The sequence below is a fragment of the Pristiophorus japonicus genome, chromosome 13, assembly GCF_044704955.1.
Source record: "Pristiophorus japonicus isolate sPriJap1 chromosome 13, sPriJap1.hap1, whole genome shotgun sequence".
In the NCBI taxonomy this organism is placed as follows: Eukaryota; Metazoa; Chordata; class Chondrichthyes; family Pristiophoridae; genus Pristiophorus; species Pristiophorus japonicus.
Window position 1 is genome coordinate 139,235,153 of NC_091989.1, and position 26,405 is coordinate 139,261,557.

General features: G+C 45.7%; 1 protein-coding gene and 1 pseudogene across 4 annotated transcripts in view; one reads left to right on the top strand and one right to left on the bottom strand.

Annotated features, from left to right (window-relative positions):
- Positions 1-26,405, top strand: part of mylk3 (myosin light chain kinase 3) — a 111,638-nt gene that overhangs the window by 61,267 nt on the left and 23,966 nt on the right. For all 4 annotated transcript variants that reach the window (XM_070898055.1, XM_070898052.1, XM_070898053.1 and 1 more), the window contains exons 2-9: positions 389-482; positions 2,433-2,931; positions 5,033-5,535; positions 5,652-5,757; positions 7,678-7,771; positions 16,271-16,380; positions 18,517-18,658; positions 22,425-22,495. In XM_070898055.1, coding sequence (XP_070754156.1) covers positions 389-482; positions 2,433-2,931; positions 5,033-5,535; positions 5,652-5,757; positions 7,678-7,771; positions 16,271-16,380; positions 18,517-18,658; positions 22,425-22,495 — 1,619 coding nt within the window. The remainder of the gene's footprint in view (positions 1-388; positions 483-2,432; positions 2,932-5,032; positions 5,536-5,651; positions 5,758-7,677; positions 7,772-16,270; positions 16,381-18,516; positions 18,659-22,424; positions 22,496-26,405) is intronic.
- On the bottom strand, positions 13,197-13,513 carry LOC139279044 (transcription initiation factor IIA subunit 2 pseudogene; annotated as a pseudogene).

The following is a 26,405-nucleotide window of genomic DNA, read 5'->3' on the forward strand; positions in this document are numbered from 1 at the left end:
TGAGCTCCTTTTTATACTGGGTTCCCTGCAGTGTACAGGTAACCCTTAGGTCTCCAGCAGCAGCACCCTCTGGTGTACAGGTAAGGTGTGTACAGTGTAAGGGTACATTCAGTGTTGCATAACAGTGTTACAGATATCACACAGAAAACAAGCATGCATACACAACAGGGACAGTACAGGAAAATGGAGTTGAGGTAGAAGATCAGCCATGATCTCATTGAATGGCGGAGCAGGCTCGAGGGGCAGAATGGCCTACTTCTGCTCCTAATTCTTATGTTCTTATGACAGAAGCTCGCAACCTTCCACAACAATCAATGAACAATATTAAATTGATGTGCTATTAGTTTTTATGCCCGTTTAAAATTTTGTTAAACTTTTTTGTTAACAGGCAAATAATAAAGTTGAAGAAAAGGGTGCCAAACCAAAGCATGGATTTAGCAACAGAGGGGTCCAGGTACAGATAAACAGAGAAGTGCTTGAAGGTACAGAAAAATTACCCACTTTCTGAGCAGTAACGGCAGTTGTGAGTGTGAGATTGAGTGTGCCTTGGCAATACATTTGTAGAGTTATACCCATTACACGTGCCTATCTGGTATGTGTATTAAACCAGTCATCACATGCGCTAGGGTTATACCACTGTATATACCAGACCCATGTCATTACATACAGACAGGTCTGTTACAGTGTGTGTAGCAACCTTGCTCTGAACTGGTTTATAGATTAGCCTAGTCCTATTATGTGTACTAACTGGTATCATTACTTGGACCAGGCCCATTTTACTGCTTGTATCAGGTCACAAGAACCACAGATCTCCAGTTTAAGCACTGAAGGCCTAATATTGTGCTTTTAGATTGTTGTATTTCTCAGCAAAATAGTGCACCTATGCTTTTTTTTACTTGTTGATGTTTGATGTAGATTCTACAACATACATCTCCTACTATACTACTATAAATGTGTCTTCTTTATACAGTAACTGTTTTCTAACCCTTTTACTGAAGGATCTTATACAACATGTATTTAAATGTTCATAATTACTGCAGCAAGGAGACTACAGCCAATATAGGCACTGATATTATAGAAGAGTTTTGAGGAGAATTGTGAAGAAAAAAACTTGCAGTTATATAAAACATTTCACAGCTTCATAAAATCCTTGAAAATACATCCTATGCTTGCCTGCTAAAATGGCAGGCAAGGACAAGTGGCAGGCTTAACCATCTCCAATGAGAGAGAGCCTAACTACCTCCCCTTGACATTCAACGGCATTATCATTGTCGGGTCCCTCACCATCAATATCCTGGGATTTACCATTGGGCATAAACTCAACTGGACCAACCATGGCTACCAGAGCATGTCAGAGGCGGGGTAAACTGCAGTGAATGGCTCACTTCATCACACTCCAAAGCCTTTCCATCGCCGACAAGGCACAAGTCAGTAGTGTGATGGAATACTCTCCACTTGCCTTATTATACCATTATATCAGTCTAAACCTCTATTAACTTCTGTGTCCTTGATTTAATGTTTCATACATTAAAGTGACTTAGCTGGTACTCTTAACGCAACATAAACCCATGTCCCACCAGGGCACAGCCTGTTAGAGCACCACTTACTTAATTTACATTCTTAAACATACCTATTTTATTTAGCTTTTATATTTTTTTATTCGTTCCACTTATGATTGGGAATTAGGTGCGAGGGTAAGAAGTGCACTATATATTGGTGAGGTCACACCTGGAATACTGCGTGCAGTTTTGGTTTCCATATTTACGAAAGGATATACTTGCTTTGGAGGCAGTTCAGAGAAGGTTCACTAGGTTGATTCCAGAGATGAGGGGGTTGACTTATGAGGAAAGGTTGAGTAGGTTGGGCCTCTACTCTCTGGAATTCAGAAGATTGAGCGGTGATCTTATTGAAACGTATAAGATTATGAGGGGGCTTGACAAGGTGGATGCAGAGAAAATGTTTCCACTGATAGGGGAGACTAGAACTAGGGGCATAATCTTAGAATAAGGGGCCGTCCATTTAAGGAGAAATTTCTTCAGGTTGTAAATCTGTGGAATTCATTGCCTCAGAGAGCTGTGGAAGCTGGGACATTGAATAAATTTAAGACAGAAATAGACAGTTTCTTAACCGATAAGGGAATAAGGGGTTATGGGGAGCGGGCAGGGAAGTGGAGCTGAGTCCATGATCGGATCAGCCAAGATCATATAAAATGGCGGAACAGGCTCGAGGGGCCATATGGCCAACTTCTGTTCCTATTTCTTATATAGGTTTCCACATAGGATAACAAATCTAGCCGTGTAATCTTTATGATAACTTGGTAACTGTAACAATGACAATATAATTAAGTTTTAAATGGGGTTTTACAAAACGATAGCCCTGTTTATTAATGCATTGAAATGTATTTTTGTTCTTTGTTGAACATCCTTACTTAGAGGACAATGGCTGTGAAGATGCTCAATCCTATGGAAACGTTCAGAAACTTAAAGATGAGCACACAAATGCAGGCAGCATCATTCTACTTGGACCACAGGCAACGTTTCATGTTGAAGGAGGAATCTCACCACATCAGCCTCCAGAGACTGCTGCCAAATGCAAAGAATTGGGACATTCTGACTTTCGGGGGGCTCCAGTGATGACAAATAAATTTGGTGGTGCCAGCAGAAAACTGGTCTCTGCTGCAACAGAAAAAGTGAAAGAAGTTCCTCGGGAAAATAAAGAATACGCACAGAGTTGGAATTTTGCAGAAGACAACCTGAAAAAAATGACTAAAATTAGCACAGACAATGAGGCATATCAACTACAGGGAGTTGAAAGAAGTCAGGGAAAAGAGACTGCCAAGATAATACTCACTGTCATGACTGGAGTTCCTGAGGTCAGTCTGGTTGCTACCCAGTCAAAGATTGATGGAAGATGCACATTAATTCTCGAGAGGTAACATTTAAACGTTAATAACTCATCAATCTGTTCTCTATCCTCAGCTTTAAAATGTATGCTTTTCTTCCAGTGTTGGATCATTGATAAATCCTGGTTAGAATAGAAAATATCTGTAAACAAATAGCATGGAACTGAACAGATGCAATAAGAATACAAAGTCTGAACCTGTTACCTAAAGAAAATTAACAACTTTTCTTCTTATTACTATTACTTTTGCTGCCTTAGAAAGAAAAATATCAAGTATGAGCTGCATTTTTGTTTTATAATTGTTTTTTCAACCAGATTACCACCCTCTATTAATAGCCTATTTTTTACCTGGTTTAAAAACAAAACAGTGCTGATCTTGCTTACCACAAGATAATTACAGACAAGAACGGCCATTCGGCCCATCTTTTTTCATCTATCCTAAAAGATCCCAAAATTCTCCTGTTGTAGAATTCAGTTGTTTCCTAAAAGATTTTGGGATTTTTTTTTCCACCTACTATTTTCCTGGAAATCTATTCCATACATTGATTACTCTTTGTGTAAAGAAGGTCTAAGACATGAATTATAATTTGCCTGTTTCCAATTTGAATCTATGTCCCATTGTCCAACACTCGCTATTTAACTTAAAATAATATTCCGGTTTATTGTTTCCATTCTCTTAACTATCTTACAAAGCTCTATAAGATAAGATAATGGGCCTGAATTTGCTGAACACTTGCGCCATTTACAGCATGCGCCAATATTATGGTGCAGAGATTCCGGCAAATTATGGTGTGCGATTTATGCCATTACATACGTGACGCCATCATTTGCTGGGACTTCTGCGCTGTTCCACAGAGACCCTCACTGAAAAAGTTAAACAACTAATTATCAAAGCTTCCCTCCCTCCCCATTAAAATCAGTGGCGAGATCGAGTTTGCTGAATTAACGCCACTGTGATTGCCACAGGCAATTAGAGCATTGCAGGATGGTGCTGGAGGGCTCAGAGTCAGTAAGGTATTCAGTCGCTCAGCAGGTTATCTGAGGATAATAGTTTTATTGAAATCTTAAACCTCAGTAAGTGTTTTGATTGCCAGTCATGCTCTGATTTTTTTCCTGAACATTCTGTCCGTACTGCGAACCATTCCCATGTTATCAGATTGGGGCCATTGCTTCTAAACATGTCCGTCAAATAACCTGTTGTTCTATTGTGTGTTGGGCCTCAGTACCTTGGATTGTATTAGACATTGGCTGCACCACTCCCGATCCTTCACTGCGCTCATTGCGCAGTATTCTAATTATTTTTCCAGCAAATTGTGGTGTGAATTCACCACTGGAGAGTCAAGGAGTACAATGTTCGGCGCCAATATCGCCATTGAAGCAAATTCTGGGCCATTCTCTTTGACGCCTCTTTTCCAGGCTGACAACCTCATGATTCTCCAATCTTTCATCATAACTGAGATCTTCAGCCCAAGGGATCAGCTTTGTGGCTTTTTCTGCACTACCTCCAGTGCTTAACTGTCTCCCTTATGTCTCGGCGGCCAGAACTAATATGGTCAGACCTGAGCACTACACAGCCTAGCTACAACTACTGCTACATTAGCAATGTAATTCACACTCTGAAGTATAAAGAGGCAGATATGGGACAGATTTGGGAACAATTGTCCTCCAATTCACATTAATTCTCGCAGCTAGCTGCGTTCTTCATCCACGCTTGAGCCGAGTGAACCACTTGTCTGTTTTGCTATAACACCACTTGTCTGTTTTGCTATAACACCACTTCCAATGCCATATAAATAGAATATCACAGATATTAGAGAGAGGAAACATTGTTACATTGAAACTTAGGTCTCAAGTGCAAACTATGGCACCATCTAGTCTCTATACATGCATAATTAGTGATATAGAAACCCTGCCTTGTCAACATGCTTAACAGTCACTGAAAGCAGTGTCATGGTTTGTGAAAGTTGCTGTACCCTTGCCTTAAAAATCGGGATTTCTGGGCATTCCAAGCTACAAAAAAACGATGTTTCAGGAACTCACTAATAAAAGAGTTCAGGAGTTACATTTGTACAAACTGAGTGATCACTCAAAGAAAAGCTGCTGTTTATTTAATGCTGCAATTAATTTACAGGACTTCTGACACAAAGCAGGGAATGCCATCCAGTTCTACTGAAAAGGCCAATCCAGAGACAAGAGCCACCAAAGAGGTTATGCCTGCAGCATGTGAAGGGCTGAAAGAACCCCACAAAAAGTACAAAGAACAGCAAAAACCCAAAGAAGAAATGCGACCTAATATATTACAGAAAACAGCAAAGGAAAAGAAACCCAACATAGCACTAGATGCAAGAATCAGCAAATTATCCAAAGCATCTGTAACCCAGGAAAAAGTGATCGAAAACATCAAAACACAAACAGGCCAGCAAAGTGAGGAAAACGCTCAGAGCTGTCAAAATAAAGTGGAAAACAAGTGCAAATCAGACAAAGGTAGTGAATCAAAGGATTCAAAAGAGCTTCAGAAAGCAAGCCAAGAACCTGAGAAAATTGCAGAGGTGAATGACTCTGCAGAGATCACAAACAAAGCGAAAGAAACCACAGGACCTGCTGAGAAGCCAGAAGATTCCAAAACCATTATTGGTGAGTTGATATTTCATAATCCAGTCATTACTTCCAATTTCAAATGTTTCACTTTCAACCATATGTGTAAAACCATAACGCAATGCCAGTTGTAAAGTTTTGATTTTCTTTTTCAGATGATAGTCCATCACCTCCAGCCCCCTTCAGTCATCGCATAGTGACCACAAAGCAAATTCATGTAACCTCCTCATACACAGTTCATCACAATGAGGTGCTGGGAGGGTAGGTTATTCTTCAGACCTGTCAGCCATTTTGGCCAATTACTGACAAATAAAAGCCTGAGGAAGTGAGATACCCACAAAGGCATTTGATTACTGTGCAAATATTCACTATGTAGCATTGAGGAGTACAATCCCAGAACCTGCAGTTTAAAACAATAAATGAAGAAGGATAGCAATAGTTATGTAAAGATGCACAATGCTAAGTATAGGGCTTTTAAATAGTTATTATTTTGAGAAAGCAGTTGGTCTAGAACAACCTCCAGTCAATCTTTATTAACCTCATTACATAACATCTATTCACTTCTCAGGAGCTCAGTGAAAAATTAATAATGATTTTGTATTGACTGTTTCAAATTATTGGCACTTTAAAATTGTTGTAATTTTATAATTTTATATGAATATTACTACCATAAAATGACACAGGTGCAGAGGTTACACACAATTGCTTCACTGGTACCTTAGTGGGTAAATTGACTGTGCGCTGTCACACTGAAGCGTACTGGTCAGGTTCTCTCTCGGGCCTGTGCTGACCATGGAGGCTAGGGGATGGTAGATCGCTTTAATTGGCTTCATCATCCTTGAGCTAGGTAGGAGACAAAAGGTCCAGGGTTCGATCTAGTACCCTCTGCTGGAAGTGTACATGTGTAAATGTCCAGTGAAGACCAAATCAGGCTGGGCTGTTATGCAACACCCCCCACCTCACCCCAATCTTAAAATAGCCTGCTCACACTTACTTCTAGAATGGCCACTTGGGTGAGGCACTGTAGGGCTAGCAACACCTGTGGAACCTCACTCCAACAAGAACCAATGCCTCCAGTTGAGAAGGGTAGAAAAGTGGAGAAACCGGGGGGGAAAAAATGGCATTGGACACTTTGGGCTGGATATTTACTGGGGTGGGTTGCGTACCCAGAGGGGGCGGAGTTTCATATGGGAAAGCCAGAAGGATGGGTTTCACCACGTGCTGTGCAGGTTTAACGCTACAGTGTGTGACTTTTGGCCCGGACAGGTTCCCCGCCCAGTAGTCAGCCTGATTGACAGTCTCAGCTTCCAGTTGGGCAGGGAGAACTCGGGAGGAGGCCTCTGGAGCAGGTAGGACCGATCCACAACCCCGGTGTGGTCTGGTCCTGAAGGGGGTCCGATCACTGACTTCAGGGGTCCGATTCCTGACCCCGGGGGGAGGAGGAGTCTGATATCAGAGGGGGGTCCGATTCCTGACCTTGGGGAAGGGTGAGGTTTGTGTGGGGGTCTGATGGTGGGGGAACTTGGGGGGAGATGGGAGGAAACACTCCTGCTGCTCTCGGCCCACAAGGTATGCTCCCCAAGGCTGCAGCGGCTGGGTTTCCAGAGGCTCAGGAGACCTGGCCGGCCACAGTCAAATCCGAGGCTTCCAGCCTCATTAACATATTTAAAATACCAGCCTGCCTTCTGGGAGCGGGTTGGCTACCCGCCTGTTGTCCTACCTCAGTCCAACCCGGATGTGGGCGGGTTGGAACTGGCTTCCCGCCGTGCTTGGTACTTTTGCTCTTTTAATCCCCACCCGCACCCACTCCCTCCCACTCACCCGTCTTAAAATTCCCCCATTTATTCTCTTGATTTTTAAAAAATGTTGTTACTGGGCATTGGACAGTATGTGTTACTGGTTGGAGCAATTGGCCTATTCTGAAACTCACTGAAGACAGCAGAAGTTTTAATTAAGTAACTGATTTTGTTCCACTGCTTGCCATCTAACTTTCATATTCCAATTCATATCATACTCATGATAAATGCAACACACCATATAGAGCCAAAAATTCTTTTAGTTAGTTTAGTGAATTATAAACATAGCAATGATGTGAATAAAGAAGATTATGCAGTAATCTGGTATGATGATTTCCAGTGCTATTCAAATTAATGTTTTTACTCTTGTATTTTTTAATGGCAGGGGTCGGTTTGGCCAAGTTCATAAATGTGCAGAAATATCAACGGGCCTCGAACTCGCTGCCAAAACAATAAAAGTAAAAGGACCGAAGGAAAGGGTAAATTCCATACTTAAAATAACTTCCCAATATTGCTTGTCACTCGCCTAATTTTGATTAACTACCGTCACCTGGGGAGTGTTTCATGCTGAAAGCCTGGTGAATGACGTAGGTTCTCCAGTGATTTACAGTGTTTTTTCTTTCACATTAGTTGCTTGGCTTTTCTTAATAGAGCCCAGACAGCACAACTACCTCCCAGGGTCATGATCTGCAATGAATAATGTCTGCGTGTATATCCAGGCAGCTCTGTGTGCACCTTAACGTAGTTAAAACACACGAGCCGTGAAATTCGTCACCTTAGCGCTGGCTGTTCAGGCCTGTTTCGGCAAAAAAATGGAGCTCGCCTCATTTCCGTCCACTTCCGCTGATTTGACGCACGACCTGCTATTTTGGACTTTGCCATTCAACTGCACACCCTCTCTAAATTACGCACAGCAGAACGTGCGTTCAGCTACATGAGTGACCCCCACCACCAGTGGTGTTAAAAGGGATCACCAACAACTTGCAGCTGACTTGCTTTTTGATTTACTGGCTCTATGTAAGTTTGTGCAACTGAGTGGAGCTTACTACAGTTATTTAAAATTGGGGAGGTGACAGGGAATGGCGCTGCGAGTGGAGAAGGCCCTGCATCTAAATTCAAGGGTTCTGCTCACACCACTTGCTCCCAGTCATGGGGGCTCTACTTGCAGTCCCACTCGCGCTGGAGCATGACAGGGAGATGGAGCAGAGGCAGCAAAGAAGAGGACAAGCTGCTTGCAGAGGGGGAAGGGGAGGAAGAGGAGGGCTCTCAGCAGAAGGCCTTACCCACCTAGGGCTTCTGAGAGCACGTCTCCTACCTGCACTTAAGCCAGGAGCAGTGTATTCAGAGGCTTCACTTTACCAAGGACATGGTCACAGAACTCGAACACCTCCTCAAACCAGATAGCGCTACCAGTGGCCCTCAATATTTTTGCCACGGATCCTTCTAGTCTGGAACAGGAGACATAGCTAACACGTCCCAGTTCGCTGTCCATCGCTGCATCTGGGAGGTCACAGAGGCTCTGTACTCCAGGAAAAGGGAGTCCATTGTCTTCTCTCTGAAAAGAGAGAAGCAGGAGGAGCAGGCATGTGGCTTTGCCAGGATATTGGTCTTCCCCATGGTGCAGGGCACCATTGGCCGCACACACGTGGATTTGCGGGCGGCGCATATCAATCCTGAGATGTACCACAACCGCAAAGGCTACCACTCACTTAATGAGCAGTTGATGTGCGACCACGCCCAGCACATTATGATGGTGAATGCCCGGTATCCAGGCAGCAATCATGATGCCTTCATCCTGCGCCAGTCCGGTGTGCCAGCAATCTTCCAGTCACCATGTCAAACCCGAGGGTGGCTGCTCGGAGATAAGGGCTATTCGCTCTACACTTGGCTGATGACTCCCCTCTGTAACCCCAACATTCGTGGCCAACACTCATATAATGAGAGCCATGCTGCTATGAGGAACTTCCTCGAGCAGACCATCAAGCTGCTAAAGCAATGGTTCCCTACCTTAACCGCTTGGGAGGAGCCCTCTAGTACGTGCCAGAGTGGATGTCCCATTTTGTGGTCATCTGCTGTATCCTCCTCAATTGGCCATCATGAGGGCACAGCCAATGCCACCACAGGTTCTGCAGCCATCTCAGGAGGAGGAGGAGGAGGAGGAGGAGGAGGAGGAAAAGAAAGAGAAGAAGGAGGAGGAGCAAGGGAGAGGGGGGCAGCAGGTTCCTGTTTCAGACGATCTGTCTGTGAGTGCCTCATCAGACCCCGTTTCCAAACAATGAAACCCCAGATCCTCATTCCCCACCTTACCATCCCTCTGTCACAGAACATCACAGCATCTTCTTGGGCACAAAGCTGAAATGAGAGTACGACAAAACAAATATTCCAAACATAATTTATAAATAAATTAATCCAATTCTACATAACAAAGTCAACTAATCACCCTTATGTCTTCTTCTTAGGCAATCCCTCAGAATCGAGGATGCGTTGCTTCCATGCTAAAAATGAGTTCTCATGTGACTAAAGAGTCCTATGTGGGACCTACATTCTCTGTCACAGGTGGGGCAGAGGGTGGTTGAAGGAACGGGTGGGTGGGGTGCTTGGGTTGCCGTGTGCGCCTTCCGCTATTTACGTTTGGTTTCAGCTTGCTCTCGGCGTAGAGACTCGAGGTGTTCGGCGCCTTCCCGGATGTTTTTCCTCCACTTTGGGCGGTCTTGGGCCAGAGATTCCCAGGTGTCGGTGGGGATGCTGCACTTTTTCAAGGAGGCTTTGAGCGTTTCTTCTGCCCACTTGAGGCTTGCTTGCTGTGTCGGAGCTCCGAGTAGGAGGTATATGGGAGTCTCATATCGGGCATGCAGACAATGTGGAGCTGATCGGGCATTGTCAATGCTTCAATGCTGGGGATGTTGGCCTGAGCGAGAACACTGATGTTGGTGCGCCTATCCTGCCAATGGATTTGCAGGATCTTGCAGAGGCAGCGTTGGCGGTACTTCTCCAATGCTTTGAGTTGCCTGCTGTACATAGTCCATGTCTCTGAGGCATATAGGAGGTATCACTACTTCTCTGTAGACCATGAGCTTGGTGCCGGGTTTAAGGTCCTGGTCTTTAAACACGCTCTTCCTCAGGAGACTGAAGGTTGCACTGGCGCACTGGAGGCAGTGTTGGACTTCATCATCAACGTCAGCCTTTGTTGACAGTAGGCTCCCAAGGTATGGAAAATGGTTCATATTATCCAAGGCTTCGTCGTGGACTTTGATAATCGGGGAGCAGTGCTGCATGGCGGGGGTAGGTTGGTAGAAGGCCTTTGTCTTACGGATGTTTATCGTAAGGCCCACCCTCGTACGCTTCGGTGAAGGTGTTGACGATGGTTTGGAGTTTGGCCTCCGAGTGTGTGCAGACACAGGCGTAATTTGCATAATATAATTCAATGACAGAGGATGGGATAACCTTAGATCTGGCCTGGAAGCTGCAGAGGTTGAACAGTTTTCTGTTTGTTCTGCAGATTAGCTCCACTCCAGCAGGGAGCTTGCTAAGGGTGAAATGAAGCATTGCAGCATTGCAGCAAGGAAGATCTAGAAGAGCGTTGGTGGAATGACACAGCCTTGCTTGACCCTGGTCCGAACATGAATTGGCTTTATGGTGGATCCGTTGGTCAGGATCACGGCTTGCATGTTGTCGTGAAGCAGGCGAAGGATGGTGACAAACTTTTGGGGGCATCTGAATTTGAGAAGGATGCTCTATAATCCCTCACAGTTGACAGTGTCGAAAGCCTTTGTAAGGTCAAAGAAGGCCATGTACAGGGGTTGGTGCTGTTCCCTGCATTTCTCTTGGATTTGCTGCGCGGAGAAGATCATGTCCATTGTGCCCCTTAGTGGGCAGAGTCCGCATTGTGACTCTGGGAGGGGCTCTCCAGCCACAGGGAGAAGGCGATTGAGGAGGATTCTTGCAAAGACTTTTCCTGTGGCAGACAGCAGGGAAACTCCTCTGTAATTACCGCAATTGGACTTGTCGCCTTTCTTGAAGATGGTCACAATTACCACGTCTCTGAGATCCCTTGGCATGCTCTCCTCCTTCCAGATACGAGAAATTAGGTTGTGTATTCGTGCCAAAAGTGTTTCTCCGCCATATTTTAGTGCTTCGGCGGGTATTCCATCTGCTCCTGAGGCCTTGTTGTTTTTCAGTTGTCGGATGGCCTTTTCTACCTCATGCTGGGCTAGGGTTGTACTGAGATGGTGGCGGGTGGTTTGCTGTGGGGTGGCGCCGAGGACACTCGTGCCGAAGACAGTCTCGGTTGAGGAGGTCTTCGAAGTGCTTCTTCCAGCGAGCACTGACTGCCTCTCTGTCCTTGATGAGTACCTCTCCGTTCTTGGCCAGTAGTGGGGTAGGGCCTTGGGTGCTTGGGCCGTAGGTGGTCTTGACTGCGCTGAAGAATCCACGCACGTCGTGGTCGTCGGCTAGTTGCTGGATCTCCTGAGCTTTCTCCACACACCATCTGTTCTTTAGGTCGCGAGTTTTTTGTTGGACCTCAGCCTTCAGACATCTGTAGAACTGCTTTCTTGCTCTCGAGTTGTGTTGCTGTTTCCAGTCCAAGAATGCCTTATGCTTGCTGATTATTAGCTCCTGGATCTCTTGTTCATTCTTGTCGAACCAGTCTTGGTGTTTCCTGGTCGAGTGACCGATGTCTCTTCATAGGTGCTAATTATGGAGGCCTTGAGGGCAGATCAGGCTCTGTGGACATTCTGCATCTCTGGGCCACTGGGAGTCGCAAGGTTGGCAGTGAGGCGCTGGCTGAATAGGGCTTTCTTAGCTGGGTCTTGGAATGCTCCAGCGTTGATTTTCCTGTGGCATTGTTTCTGTTGCCATCGCTGTTTTGGGCCACGTTGATGGTGATGACAGAGCGGATTAGGCGGTGATCAGCCCAGCAGTCGTCAGCTCCTGCCGTGGCACAGGTGATGCACACGTCCTTGCGGTCCCTCGCTCGGACGATGACGGAGTCTAGCAGATGCCAGTACGTGAAGCGAGGGTACTGCCATGAAGCCTTATACTTGTCTTTTTGACAGAAAAGGGTATTGGTTATGACGAGGCCATGTTCTAAGCATTCATCAGGAACAGGGTACCATTGGAGTTGGATTTCCCTACCCCCTCTCCGCCAATCACACCTCCCCAGACGTCTGTGTCCTTTTCAACTCAAGCGTTAAAGTCGCCCAGGAGTATCAGCTTGTCGTCCGTTGTTACTTGGGATAGGGATGTTCGAGGCTGGAGTAGAATTCCTCTTTGATCTCGTCTGAGGACCGTAGCATACTGGTTCCAGGCTAGGGTGATCCAAAGAGACATTATCCCACAAAGGGAGTTTCTGAGACGGCCAACTAATTCATTTTTTATGGTGAAGCCAGCCCCGTGGAGGCGGCGATCTTCTTCTGGTTTACCTTTCCAGAAGAACGTGTAACCACCACCTTCTTCCTTGAGCTGGCCTTCCCCTACCCGCTGGGTCTCACTTAGGGCAGCGATGTCGATGTCGAAACGTCTGAGATCCTGGGCAACGTTAGCAGTACAGCATTCTGGTCTGTTGTTGTTGGGATTGTCCATGAGGGTCCTGACGTTCCAGGTTCCAAACTTCATTTTGAAGAGTGGAAGCTGCCTGTGCGTGAATTCTTTTTTTTTTAAACAGTTAAGTAAAACTTTATTACAGATTTATCTCTCAAACATAAAAAAGAGCTATAAGTTGAGTTTATAAAATGTAATATTCTCACTGATAGTGTAGACCCTGAGGATACAGTTAGCCCCCATTACTTGTTCTATGTTGAATGAAGCAGTTACAGTTCAGTCAGGTGCTGTCAAATAATTAGAAACATTCACAATACTTCTGGTCTGGATGCTGATTCACATAGACCCTCATCCAGTTATGGATCATTCTGCAGCATTCGAGCTAATATTTTTGCCGTCGCATGCTACAATGTTTCACTAGTTCAGTGACCTCTCGAAATTCCACATCATTCAGCACAAATGTCCAAACATTATCACAGAATCTGTACGTATTCAAAGAGCCCCTGAAGTTGACTCAGTTGCGGACTCTTTGAGCCAAGGCATTTTTTGATTGCTTTGTCAAATTGGAGCAGGACCTGCAGCGCCAGCTGAGGGGTGATCTGCTGGGACTGGATCAGCTTGTCCAGGCTCTCCTGTAGGCTGTTGCCCAGGGTGGTGTTCCAGTACAGCTGGTGTGCCATTGCCACGGCCCAGCTACAGTGTGAATTCTTTTAACGTAGAATTGCACACTAGCTACCACACGGGTTTGACGAAACAAGGTCTTAGTCCAGTGGCAAGGGGATCCATGACGACTAGAGACCAGGCTCTGCTGTATGGGCGCAGAACTTATAAACACACATACTCCTACTGTCCTTCTTTCTCCTTCCCGCAGGACCTCGCTCACTTAGTGTCTGTCTTTCGTGTTCCTTTGCCTACGCTAGTGCTCCTACACAGTGCTACTCCAGTGGTTGCAGCATTGCTAGTGGAAGACTGCTGACTTTCAGTGGGGGAGATTGCAGATGGCCTTGCAAGACAATGTTGAGCAGCTTTAGAATGCACCACCTCGACATGGGCAGCAGCAATCTGGGCTGGCTGGCTGACAGACAATAGCAAGGGCACTGATGGAATGCCAGCGATGGAAGAATGAATGTTGTCATCCTGAGAGAGGACAGCAGGTTCTTGCTCCATGGAGCCATTGACACTCCCCCTGAAGCATTTCCTCAGCATTCCTAGCCATCTGTTGGAGCACAAATTGCTGGACTGCTGTGAGACCATGCAAGCCACTTTCCACACTCGTAAACCGAGCCACGATGGTAGAGGTCTGAGCTTCCACTGCAGCACTCAGATGTAGGGTGATTTGTGCTTGTGCTGCAATGGAAGCTAAGACATCGGCCATCAGACACAGCCTGATGGTTGGGACAACAAGTGCGTTAATGGATCTTCCCACACTTTCCGTACTGGAAAGGATGGGCTCCAAGCTCTGCGCAAAGCCCTGTGCAAGGTTGGTGCCAGACCCCTCCATACTCCTTGACATTACACTCAGACTTTCTGGCAAGCCTGCCAATGCACCAAGCATTTTGTTGTGCATGTCCATCAGCGTTCTTCTGTAGGTCACCCCATCATAGTCCTCAACTGAATCCTCTGCAGCAGGACTCGTGTGCGCCCTCTCCCTCCGGGGAACTGGCACCTGCGCTTCCCTTTCCCCTTGCCCTGGCTGTAGCCCATTCGTGCCCGGTGACGCACCACGTGGAGATCCCACCTTTAAGCTACCCTCTAAACTCAGCGCAGTGCCAGTATCTGAGCTGGTGGCTGCAACTGTCAGATTGAGTAACCGTGTTTCTTCTTCTTCATCACTCTCCTCTCCCGCTTCGTGAACCTCTGGCTGGTCAGGTTGGATTTCTTGGGTCTCTGATATGAAAAATGCACAAGGATAGGATTGTGGTGAGGGGAGGAGAGGAAAGCAAGAAATGTATGCTTACACTATGTGCAGCTTGTAAATCAGAAGAGATTGTGGGATGAAGGAGAAATGGGTAGGAGAAGGAGGATAATGTATGAGGATACCGGCATCTTGTACTCTTTCAGCCCTGCCGCTGGCCCTGGGCTCAGCCATGCCCCTCCCAAGAATAGCCAGTACTGTCTCCCCCATGGGGGTGAGGTGATGTGGGCAAGCCTTTCCCCCGTCAGTTAGGTTGTGCTGGCACCAGTTATGCGACACCTCTTCCTGCAAAAGAAAGAGAAGTGTGTCAGCGAGTGTGGTATAATGTGTTTGGGTGATGTGGCTGTCATGGTTGAATAGCTGGCAGTGTGTGCAAGCTGTGAATGTGAGGCTCACAGCAGTGCTAAGTGTGTGAGGGTGAGATGGAGCATGTGAATGATAGCGATTGTTGGTAGGTGAATGATGGGGGTGTGGTGAATTGAGCAGTTTGTGAGGATAACATATGAGGATACTGGCATCTTGTACACTTTCAGCCCCAGCGCTGGCCAAAGTCTCAGCCATGATCCTGCCAAGAATGGCCAGTACCGCCACCTCCAAGGGGATAAGGTGAAGCTAGGAATGTGAAGTGTGCCTTGTGTTTTGTACAGATTGTTGGTAGGTGATTGCAGGAGTCCAGTTCATGCATTGATCAGTGTGTAAGGCTAGTGGTGCAGTTGGTATGAGACGGCTTCTGAAGATGCATTCACTGACCTTGACCACTAGTCTGAGGTCATGAAACTTCTTTGGGCACTGGAGCCAGGTCCTGGGGGGTGACACCGACAGCCTCGGTGATCTGGTCTCACGTCCTCCTTTCTGGAGGGCCTCCTGGCCCTATGTGAGTAGAGGATCTCTATTCTAGTGTTGACCCTCTGCACAAAGCTGGAGTGTTGCATGCGGGACGCTGGGTGCCCTTTCCCTGGCTTGTTGAGCCATTTGTGTTAGTGCTTTAACCATTGTTTTATGTGCCGAAAGGAGTTCAGCTTTGAGCTGAAGACTGCCATTTTGGAATTATTTTTAATGTTTTTTTCAGAAGGTAGTTCAGCTCTAAAGGCTAAAGACTGCCTATTTTTGAATGATTTTAATTTTTTTATTTTAGAAGGCAGTTCCCTTTTAAGGACTCGAGACTGCTTTCTAAAATGACAGCTTATCTTTAATAAAATGTTGCCTTGCTCCAGGGATTCTATGGCCATGCTACATTGGGCCTTCTGCTGAGTTAACCACCTGAAACAACGCGTTGCATGGTAGATTCTGTGCTGCAATCATTTAAAACAGCAGACAGCACCAAAATAACGGTACCGCTCTTCTTAAGGGTGCAAGATAACCTCGCCCCGCTGTGGCACTGCCCGTTTTCACGTGTTACCTGATTTCGAGGCCAAAGTGTATATTCCTAGCCTTTAAGTAGAACATCCTAACTTAATTCATGAGTAATTGTTTATCAGTTACTAAATATCCTGTTCTGACTTTGAATTCTCTTCTGATTTAGGAGGAAGTAAAAAATGAAATAACTGTCATGAATCAGTTAAATCATGTCAACCTGATCCAGCTTTATGATGCCTTTGAAGCCAAGAACAATGTCACCTTGATTATGGAATAGTAAGTGGTTTTGATAGCTGCACAGAAAAATAGATGGAAATGTCCTTTTAAGATTCTGAGACTCCTTGTACACTACACTTTGAAGTCATTTGAACCCTGACCTTAGAATAAATCACTCATTGCTGTCTGTAATTATTTACAACACTAATACATCATCTGTGGTATCATGCGTAGAGAAACAAAAATATTGAATCGAGTACGGCTAAGAGGCTGACGTAGCAATCGTTAATAGGGCTGTTTACAAATTCGGGCCTTAGATTCTGGGTGTGGAGTGGCTGGGGATGGTGGAGTGGTTGGAACTCAGAATTTTCCAGGAGTTTAAAAAAAATTGTCTCTGGTTTCAATAAAAGTAATTTGAGTCTGCAACCTCTTCTTCAAAATTTGTATCTTACTGCCTGAAATCTGTTAGCTGCTGGTACCGTGGATTGTTTCATTGGTTGGGCCTCTGTCAAATCCCCCAATGCGTTGGTAAACAGCTCTGTCAATGAAACAGGTCAGAACCAATCAGAAAGCTCAGGAATTACCCTGCATAATGATTAATATACCTGCAAAAACAACAATAACATGATCAGATAGGTAGGTAAGGAAGAATTTTGCTCTATTCCCATAACAGAGCCTTGCTCTATGGGAGGGTGGATTGCAGAATTAGATATGAAGGTCAGCATGCCCAATTCTGGGCACTCAACACATGACTTTCTAGTCCTTGCTCCTATTATAATTTACCCTATGTTTAATTCATTTGTAGGTTTTAAGGGGACTCACTGAGATGACCGGATGGAGATTTAATTGCAATGTGCACACAGACTTGGGTATTATGTGAATACTCTGTGAACCTCAGCAAAACTCTCCCCAATGCTACTAGAAAATGTATTTTAAAACATTTTAGAGATAAGAGCACTTATAAATAAGGCTCCACGCTTATGTCGCCAGGCTGCTTGGCACTCAAATCTCTCAGTTCTAGGTCTCAGCCACTTCATGAAGTCGAGTGGCCCTTCAGTACTCCATTGTGAGGAGGAGACGAAATTGAGTTTTCTGATTTCAGGGTGCTTTAAATATGCACACTGGGAGTGAGGGAGCAGTGACTGCAGATACATTTATAGCTCAAACTTGTCTACACTCATGTGTCAGCCTTGACACAGTGGTAGCACTCTTGCCTTTGAGTCAGAGGGTTGTGAGTTCAAGTCCCACTCCAGAGACGTGAGCACATAATTTAAGCTGGCATTTCGGTGCAGTACTGAGGAAATATCTCATTTTCCATTTTCGATGAGACATCAAACTAAGGTCCCATCTTCCCTCTCATTATGGGCCGGATTTTCAGCTTTTGTGGTTTCTCGGCGAAAACGGTAGCGTTACGTGAAACTTACCGTTTGCACTGCACTACCATTTTTAGCCCGAACCTTTGGCCTTTGTGTCGGTAAGGGAGGCATTGCACAAGCATTCACGGCACAAAAACGCGACTTTCGCCAAATTTAGTCTGGGGCCGGGAGCGCTGCGAGAAAGACATTGGGAGGGGGAGGGGGTAAACATTCCAAAAAACATTCCAAAAACATTTACAAGACCCTTATCTATCGAATCGCTGAAAATAAAAGTAAAAAATAAAAACTTTAACTGACCTATTTTGCAGGTTTACATACTTACATCTGCTGGCAGGGCTGCACAGACAGGTTCGACCTGTCGCTACTCTGGGCACGGCGTACGGGTCGGGAGAGAGCCAAAAGGCCGACACAAAACACAATCCGCGCTGTTGCAGGTCGACACACCTCTCCCCGGCGGTACTTGGAAGCACTGCCGCAAACAGATACCCGAGGTTCCCGCCCAGGCTTTGTGACCGGGTTTTTGCCGCGGAGGGTCAAATCGCAGCGAAAACCCGGTCGCAAACCTGCCGAAAATCCAGCTCAAAAGTTCCCACAGCACCAAATAAAGAATAGGTTGTCAGGGCAAATGCTAAGCAAGAGAGAGAGGGAAACTCTGAGTGACTTTCTTCACTATCGTGTGCTCACCAAGTTACCAAAAGGCCAACCAATGGGAACAAATCTTCTGAGAAGGAACTTTTACAGAATATCTGTTTAAAAGCAGAGAAAACTAATTGAATATGCTGTTAATTTAAATTACATCAGAACATTATTTTGATTGCAGTGTTGGAGGTGGTGAGCTGTTTGACCGAATCATTGATGAAAACTATAATCTGACAGAATTGGATACGATCATCTTTGTGAAGCAGATCTGTGAAGGTATCCAATACTTACACCAGCAGTACGTCCTTCACTTAGATCTTAAGGTATGTTTTATATCCACATTTATCCATTTATAAATGATCTTTTATTTAACCATCTTTGTTTATATCTAAATTCATGATTACTGAACTTGCATTTTATTTTCAATGATCTATCTTGTTGCTGTAAACTAGTCATGGTTCATCATCATAGGCAGTCCCTCGAAATGAGGATAATTTGCTTCCACGCCAAAAAGGGATGAGTTCACAGGTGCTTCAATGAAGGACCTAATATTCCAGATCCCGAACTACATCCTGAAGGGTGGACGGTGCCTGTGCGTGGATTTTTTTAACGTCTGGTGCCCGTTGCACACCAGCCACCACACGGGCTTGACAGAGCTAGGTCTTGGTCCAGTGGCAAGGATTAAGCATGGCAACTGGAGACCAGCTCTGCTGCATGGACCTAGTGCCCACACATATCGCCGTGTGGACTGGCCCATGCTGCCCATGGGCCCTTGCCTCTTATGGGCCCTGAACTCAGGCCTCTCCTGGGCCCCGATCACATCCCTCTACGAACTCTTACCGCTCCTTCGCCCCGATCTCACCGCTCCTGCTGCACCTGCCCACACTGCAATCAGCCGTCGCCCTCCTGCAGCAGTACGCGCTGCTCCCTGAAGTGGTATGCCGTCGCACGCTGCTCCCTCTAATTGCCCCGGCCTGCTGATGGTCTTGTAGTCCGGGACCACGCCGATTTCCGGGCTGGGCCGCCGCACACTGCTCCCTCTAGTCATAGTTAACTGCTCATTAACCATCATTTAGATATCATAAAGGGCCGGATTTTCGGCAGGTTTGCGACCGGGTTCTCGTCACGTTTTGACCCTCTGTGGCGAAAACCAGGTCGCAAACCCCGAGCGGGATCCTGGGCTCGTTGTTTGCGGCGGCGATGGGAAATACCATCGGGGAGAGGTGCGCTGACGTTTAACGATGCGGATTGCGTTACTGTCGTATTTCCGGCACTCTCCCGACCCGTACACCATGCCCAGAATACTGACAGGTCAAACCTATTGGTGCAGCTCTACCAGCAGCGGTAAGTATGAAAACCTGCAAAAATGGTAAGTTAAAGTTTTTATTTTAAAATTTTTTTCAATGATTTGGTAACTAAGGGCTTTCTGAGTCCCCCCTCCCAAGGCCTCTATTGCACGCAAACAACCACGGACTAAAGTTGCCGAAACTCACGTTTTGCGCTGCAAACAGTTGTGCAATGCCTCCTTTACTGATACGCTGATGTAAAGTCTGAAAGTTCGGCCTAAAAACGGTAGTGCAGCGAAAACGGTCAATTTGAGGTTTCATTACTGTTTTCGCCAAAAAAAACCAAAAGCTCAGCTTTTCTCACTTGAACTCTTCTGGATAATCTTTGTTTTTAAAATTACCTTTTTTCATTCAAAATGTAATTCTGACGTTAAAAGCAGATCAGTTTCGTTGTCAATGACATAGAGATAGTTTCCTGAAAAGCAGATGCCTCCATAGAATGATGAGATAAAGGTCCATACCATCCATTCATCATGAGTTCCACACGTACAAGTGTAGGCAATATGCTTCCTGAGGCAGGGAAAACCGACATTTAGGTCTGTCCAGGCCTCTCGCAACCAGTCAGTTATATAGTGGCAGGTGTTTGGGAGGAGGCCATGTATTTGCCCTCTTGGCTGGGAAATGGGGGGAAGGGGGGTGGGGGGCGGGTGGGACAGGGGGACTGGGATTGGGAGGAAGCTCACCTAACCATACATTTTTTTAAAACACTAAATAATGATTAATTTAAAAAAATGTAGTTAACATTTTCTTGTAAAGGGTAGGATAAGCGATAGTAAGCATGGGGTGCCGCAGGGATCAGTGTTGGGTCCTCAACTATTTACACTCTATATTAATGACTTGGATGAAGAGACCAAGTTGTAAAGTAGCCAAGTTTGCTGATGATACAAAGATGGATGGGAAAGCAAATTGTGAGGACACAAAAAAATCTACAAAGGGATATAGTCATCATCATAGGCAGTCCCTTGGAATTGAGGAAGACTTATTCCACTCTTAACATGAGTTCTTAGGTGGCTGGACAGTCCAATACGAGAGCCACAGTCTCTGTCACAGATGGGACAAACAGTCGTCGAGGGAAGGTGTGGGTGGGACTGGTTTGCCGCAAACTCTTTCCGTTGTCTGTGCTTGATTTCTGCATGCTCTCGATGACGAGACTCGAGGTGCTCGGTGCCCTCCCGGATGCACTTCCTCCACTTAAGGAGGTCTTTGGCCAGGGACTCCCAGGTGTCAGTGGGGATGTTGCACTTTATTAGGGAGGCTTTGAGGGTGTCCTTGCAATATTTCCGCTGCCCTCCTTTGGCTCGTTTGCCATGAAGGAGTTCCGAGTAGAGCGCTTGCTTTGGGAGTGTCATGTCTGGCATGTGAACTATGTGGCCTGCCCAGCGGAGCTGATCAAGTGTGGTCAGTGCTTCAATGCTGGGGATGTTGGCCTAGACGAGGACGCTAACGTTGGTGCGTCTGTCCTCCCAGGGGGTTTGTAGGATCTTGTGGAGGCATCGTTGGTGGTATTTCTCCAGCGACTTGAGGTGTCTACTGTACATGGTCCATGTTTCTGAGCCATACAGGAGGGTGGGTATTACTAAAGCCCTGTAGCTCATGAGCTTGATGGCAGTTTTGAGGGTCTGGTCTTCAAACACTCTTTTCCTCAGGCGGCCGAAGGTTGCACTGGCGCTTTGGAGGCGGTGTTGGATCTCGTCGTCAATGTCTGCTCTTGTTGATAAGAGGCTCCCAAGGGAAGTGGTCTATAAAAGGGATATAGACAGGCTAAGTGAGTGGGCAAAAATTTGGCAGATGGCATATAATGTGGGAAAATGTGAGGTTATGCACTTTGGCAGAAATAATAGAAAAGCAAGTTATAATTTGAATGGAGAGAAATTGCAAAGTGCCACAGTACAGAGAGACCTGGGGGTCCTTGTGCATGAAACACAAAAAGTTACTTTGCAGGTACAGCAAGTAATCAGGAAGGTAAATCGAATGTTGGCCTTTATTGCAAGGGGGATAGAGTATAAAAGCTGAGAAGTCCTGCTACAACTGTACAGGATATTGGTGAGGCCACACCTGGAGTACTGTGTACAGTTTTGGTCTAAGGAAGGATATACTTGCATTGGAGGCTGTTCAGAGAAGGTTCACTAGGTTGATTCCGGAGATGATGGGGTTGACTTATGAGGATAGGTTGAATAGGTTGGGCCGATACATATTGGAGTTCAGAAGAATGAGAGGTGATCTTATTGAAACTTAGAAGATAATGAGGGGGCTCGACAAGGTGGATGCAGAGAGGATATTTCCACTCATAGGGGAAACTAAAACTAGGGGATGTAGTCTCAGAATAAGGAGCCGCCCATTTAAAACTGAGATGAGGAGAAATTTCTTCTCTCAGAGGCTTATAAATCTATGGAATTCTCTGCCCCAGAGAGCTGTGGAAGCTGGATCATTGAACATATTTAAGGTGGAGATAGACAGATTTTTGAGCGATAAGGGAGTAAAGAGTTATGGGGAGAGGGCAGGGAAATGGAGCTGAGTCCATGATCAGATCAGCCATGATCTTATTAAATGACGGAGCAGACTCGAAGGGCCACATGGCCTACTCCTACTCCTATTTCTTATATTCTTATGTTCTTATGATAATAGTTGGATTGTGCTAGTGTTATGAGAAGCTGGGTGATGCATGAACAAAGCCACTGGCCTGAGGCTTCTGCATGCACCAGGATCTGAGTTTTCATGAAAATGCCTTTCTTGTGTCCCACAGCCAGAAAATATTTTGTGTGTAAACAACACGGGAAATCAGATCAAAATTATTGACTTTGGTCTGGCTCGAAGGTAAGAGCTACTTCCGTTTAATTATAAAGTACTTGATTCAAACATTCTAAAATGAAATACATTGAATTGCCAACAATAGCCCAGTTCACTGGTAAATCATAGTTGTAATGTGAAAAATAGTTGTCCAAAAATAAATTAATATTATAGATTTTACAAACACCTGTGAAACTCATGAGAATGTTTGATCCTTGGTCCATATTGAATAAATGTGGGTAACAGAAGCATTCAATTTGGCATCAGTGCTTCTAAACAAGGGAGAAGAAAAATCAGGCAAGGTTCCTGGTCCTGATCACCATCTAGTGACTAATACTGGAAAGTGCGCACATATGATTGAGGACAGAATCAGGGTTGGTTCAAATAGTCTGCCCACATTGACTAGAGTCACACAGAGGAGGGGTGAAATAAAATAAAATTTTCTGTGAAACGTCTAATGATTGGGGCTGATTTTGATTTTCGGCATGTGTAAATTTCTACTGGATGCAGTGATGCTCTACTGCAATATTTTCACTCCCTGCCTCCAATCGAAACTCCCAGTGGTGGCAAATATAAACAGCTTTCATCCACACAATTTCACATTCGGGGCCTCGCTTTGGGTCTGGCTGGTGGACCACTCATTTTCAGCATTGATGACCTGTATAGATCTTCCCTGAGACTTGGGAAAGTCCCTAATGCAATGTGCACATGCACAGTAGTGCTAAAGCCACAATTGCAACTAACTTTGGAGCAACCATTTCAAATTGTTGTCGAAACCTCCCCCAGAGCATCAAAGGGGTGATTTAGCAGAATAGAAACTCGCACATACTATTGAACAGCTTCCAATGACATGATTCAGTAAAATAAAAGGGGTATAAATTTGAGATCCTGCATGAAAATATGTTTATCAAACTTTTTGGCATTTTCCTGCAAACCATAATGTGAAGATGTAAATCATATAAAAACACAACGGTGACGTTGTTATGATGTTGATGATTTATGGATTTTTACTATTCCAAACAACAACAAAAATTCAAACACTTTGTCATGAAGATACCGCCCCTTTAAATATCAAATGCATTATTCAGTAACAAGGAATTGAAACCCAACCCCGGGCTATCATGCACCATGCACCACACCAGCTGTTATAGGAATTGTTTTATTTGATTATGGTAGAACAAGTGGTTCAGTGTCAGCATTACTATTTCAACATCTATGACAGGCAGTGGTAAGACTCTGGCGTAAGCTTGGTGGCAATGTGCACATGACAATAGGATGATTAATTGAATTTGAAATTCTAATGGTAAAAACATCACTGTCATAATTGAAACAAAAGCAAAATACTATGGATGCTGGACTCTGAAATAAAAACAGAAACTGCTGGAAATACTCAGCAGGTCAGGCAGCATCTGTGGAGAGAGAAACAGAGTTAATAGGCTCAATTTGCGCCATTCTTTTGGCGCGCGTCGTTTTTTTTGCGTAAGTATTTAAATAAAAGTTTCCCCAGGAATCTGCGCCGGCGTAACTGAGCTGGTTACGATTTTTTTACGTTAGGCTTTTTTGACGTTCCCTCATGGCTGCGCCAATTTTGCTGATTTTTCACAGTTTGCCCCCAAAATCTTTTTGCTAGGTCGGCCTATCTGGCCACTCCTGAAAGACCTTCTGGTGAGTTAACAGAAAGCAGCGCACATTGAGAAACCAGCGCTGAAAGATGCCATTGTTTCTCATCGAAGTTTTTGGAGGGAGTGAAGAACACTTTAAATATCCATAATAAAGATGATTTTTGTTTTACCTTTCAACGGAGTACATGGACGTTTCATGGAATTCTGAAGTTTTTATTGTCTTTTTACTCACACGCCACCACCGAACATCTTCAAACAGGGCTGGAGGGTCGCAGCGTCAGCCGGCAGAATTGGTCCCGCACCCAGACACAGGGGCTCGGGGCTCGGCTGCAAAACAAGCCGGGTGGGGGGGGGAGAGAGAGGGAGGTGGTGATTGGAAGACTGCACTAGGCAGCAAATGAGCCCAGGGGAGGAGGAGAAGTCACAAGACTGCAATGAGCCTGGGGATGGGTGGGGTGGGGGGGGGCGGTGAGAATTCACAAGGCTGCTGAGACCTGGGTGTGGTCCATATAGACCTTGGTAGAGACAACAAAGAACCTGTCCTGCCTGCCTTCCTGCCTTCCTGCCATTTTGAGCTTCTTGCAAAGGTAAAATGTAACCATGGAGACAATACTGACAATGCCATACCTTGTGCGAGCCTTCTGCATGATGGTGATACGGAGGAGACAAATGATTTGACGTCATCGCATGAGGAACCTCAGAGCCCGTAAGGTGCTGGGCGGGAGGCCTTACCCACCTCGGGTATAGGCGTCCGTACCTGCACCTGAGTGATGCAGACTGTGTCAGAAGGCTGCGTTTCCGCAAAGTAGTTGTAACTGAGATCTGAGTTGGTGAAAGCAGACCTGCAACCTAGAAGCGACAGGAGGACTGCTTTGTCAGTTGAAGTGAAGGTTACAGCTGCACTTTCATTCTATGCCTCCTAATCATTTCAAGCTACAACTGGGGATGTGTGCGCCATTTCTCAACATGCAATACATGTCTGTATTCGTTAGGTGACAGCTGCACTATATGCCCAGAGGAATGACTACATAAAGTTCCCCATGACTGCCCAGGCAATGCATGTCAGGGCTGTGGCTTCTCCAGGATTGCTGGTTTCTCAAAGGTACAGGGCTGCATTGATTGTACCCACATCGCCTTGTGAGCACCTTTGGAGGATTCCGAGATGTACAGGAACAGAAAAGGCTTCTATTGTGTATGAAATAATCTCATGAGGCCGAGTACTATAAGCTGAAACTAGTATGACCTTGATCTCTTTATTATAACTCCAGAGTGCCTAAACAACAAGGTAGCAAGCCTTTTATACAGCACGATGTGTGGGTGACCTATAGGTCTCCCGCAGCCACGTCCTCTGGTGGCAACTATATATAGCTACATACATAACATCACTCCCTCCAAAGACTTTGACACAACTATTTACAGGTTGAGACGGTCGGGGGCCCTTTGCTCCCGGGTTGATTGTCTCAGTTCGAAGTTGGGCGTGGGTGAGCCGGTCAGGGCATCGCTGCACTGCGGTGCAGGGGGTCTGGCTGGACTGTCCCAGGGGACGGGTTCTTCTTCATGGTTGGCAACAGGGTCGATTGCTGGTTGTGTGTGTTGTGGTGGGTCGTCAATGCTGATGTCTTCCGTTTGTTCCTGATTGTCGGTGAAACGCAACCTGGTCTGATCAATATGCTTTTTGCACGTTTGGCCATTTGTCAATTTGACTACAAACACCCTACTCGCCTCCTTGGCCCAAACAGTGCTAGTAACCCACTTAGGACCTGGACCATAGTTGAGCACAAACACGGGATCATTCACATCAATACCACGAGTTACAGCTGCGCGGTTGTGATACATGCTCTGCTTTTGCTGTCGGGTTTCCACATACTCATTGAGGTCTGGGTGGACTATGGAGAGCCTTGACTTGAGGGCCCCCTGTGAGCGAGTGGGGTCGTGTCCAATAAGGGAGCAGAACGCGAGACAAGCGGGTCTGCAAGGAGCCATCCGTCACTCGCTTTAGGCTCTTCTTAATCGTTTGGACTGCATGCTCCGCTTGGCCGTTGGAGGCGGGCTAGAAAGGAGCAGACCTGACATGCTTGATGCCGTTGCAGGTCATGAACTTGCTGAACTTGGAGCTAGTGAAACAGAGTCCATTGTCACTGACAAGGACGTCGGGCAGGCCATGGGTGGCAAACATTGCCCTGAGGTTTTCAATGGTGGCTGTGGACATGCTGGATGATATTATCACACATTCAATCCATTTAGAGTAGGTATCCACAACTACGAGAAACATTTTCCCGAGGAAATGACCAGCATAATCCACATGAATCCTGGAC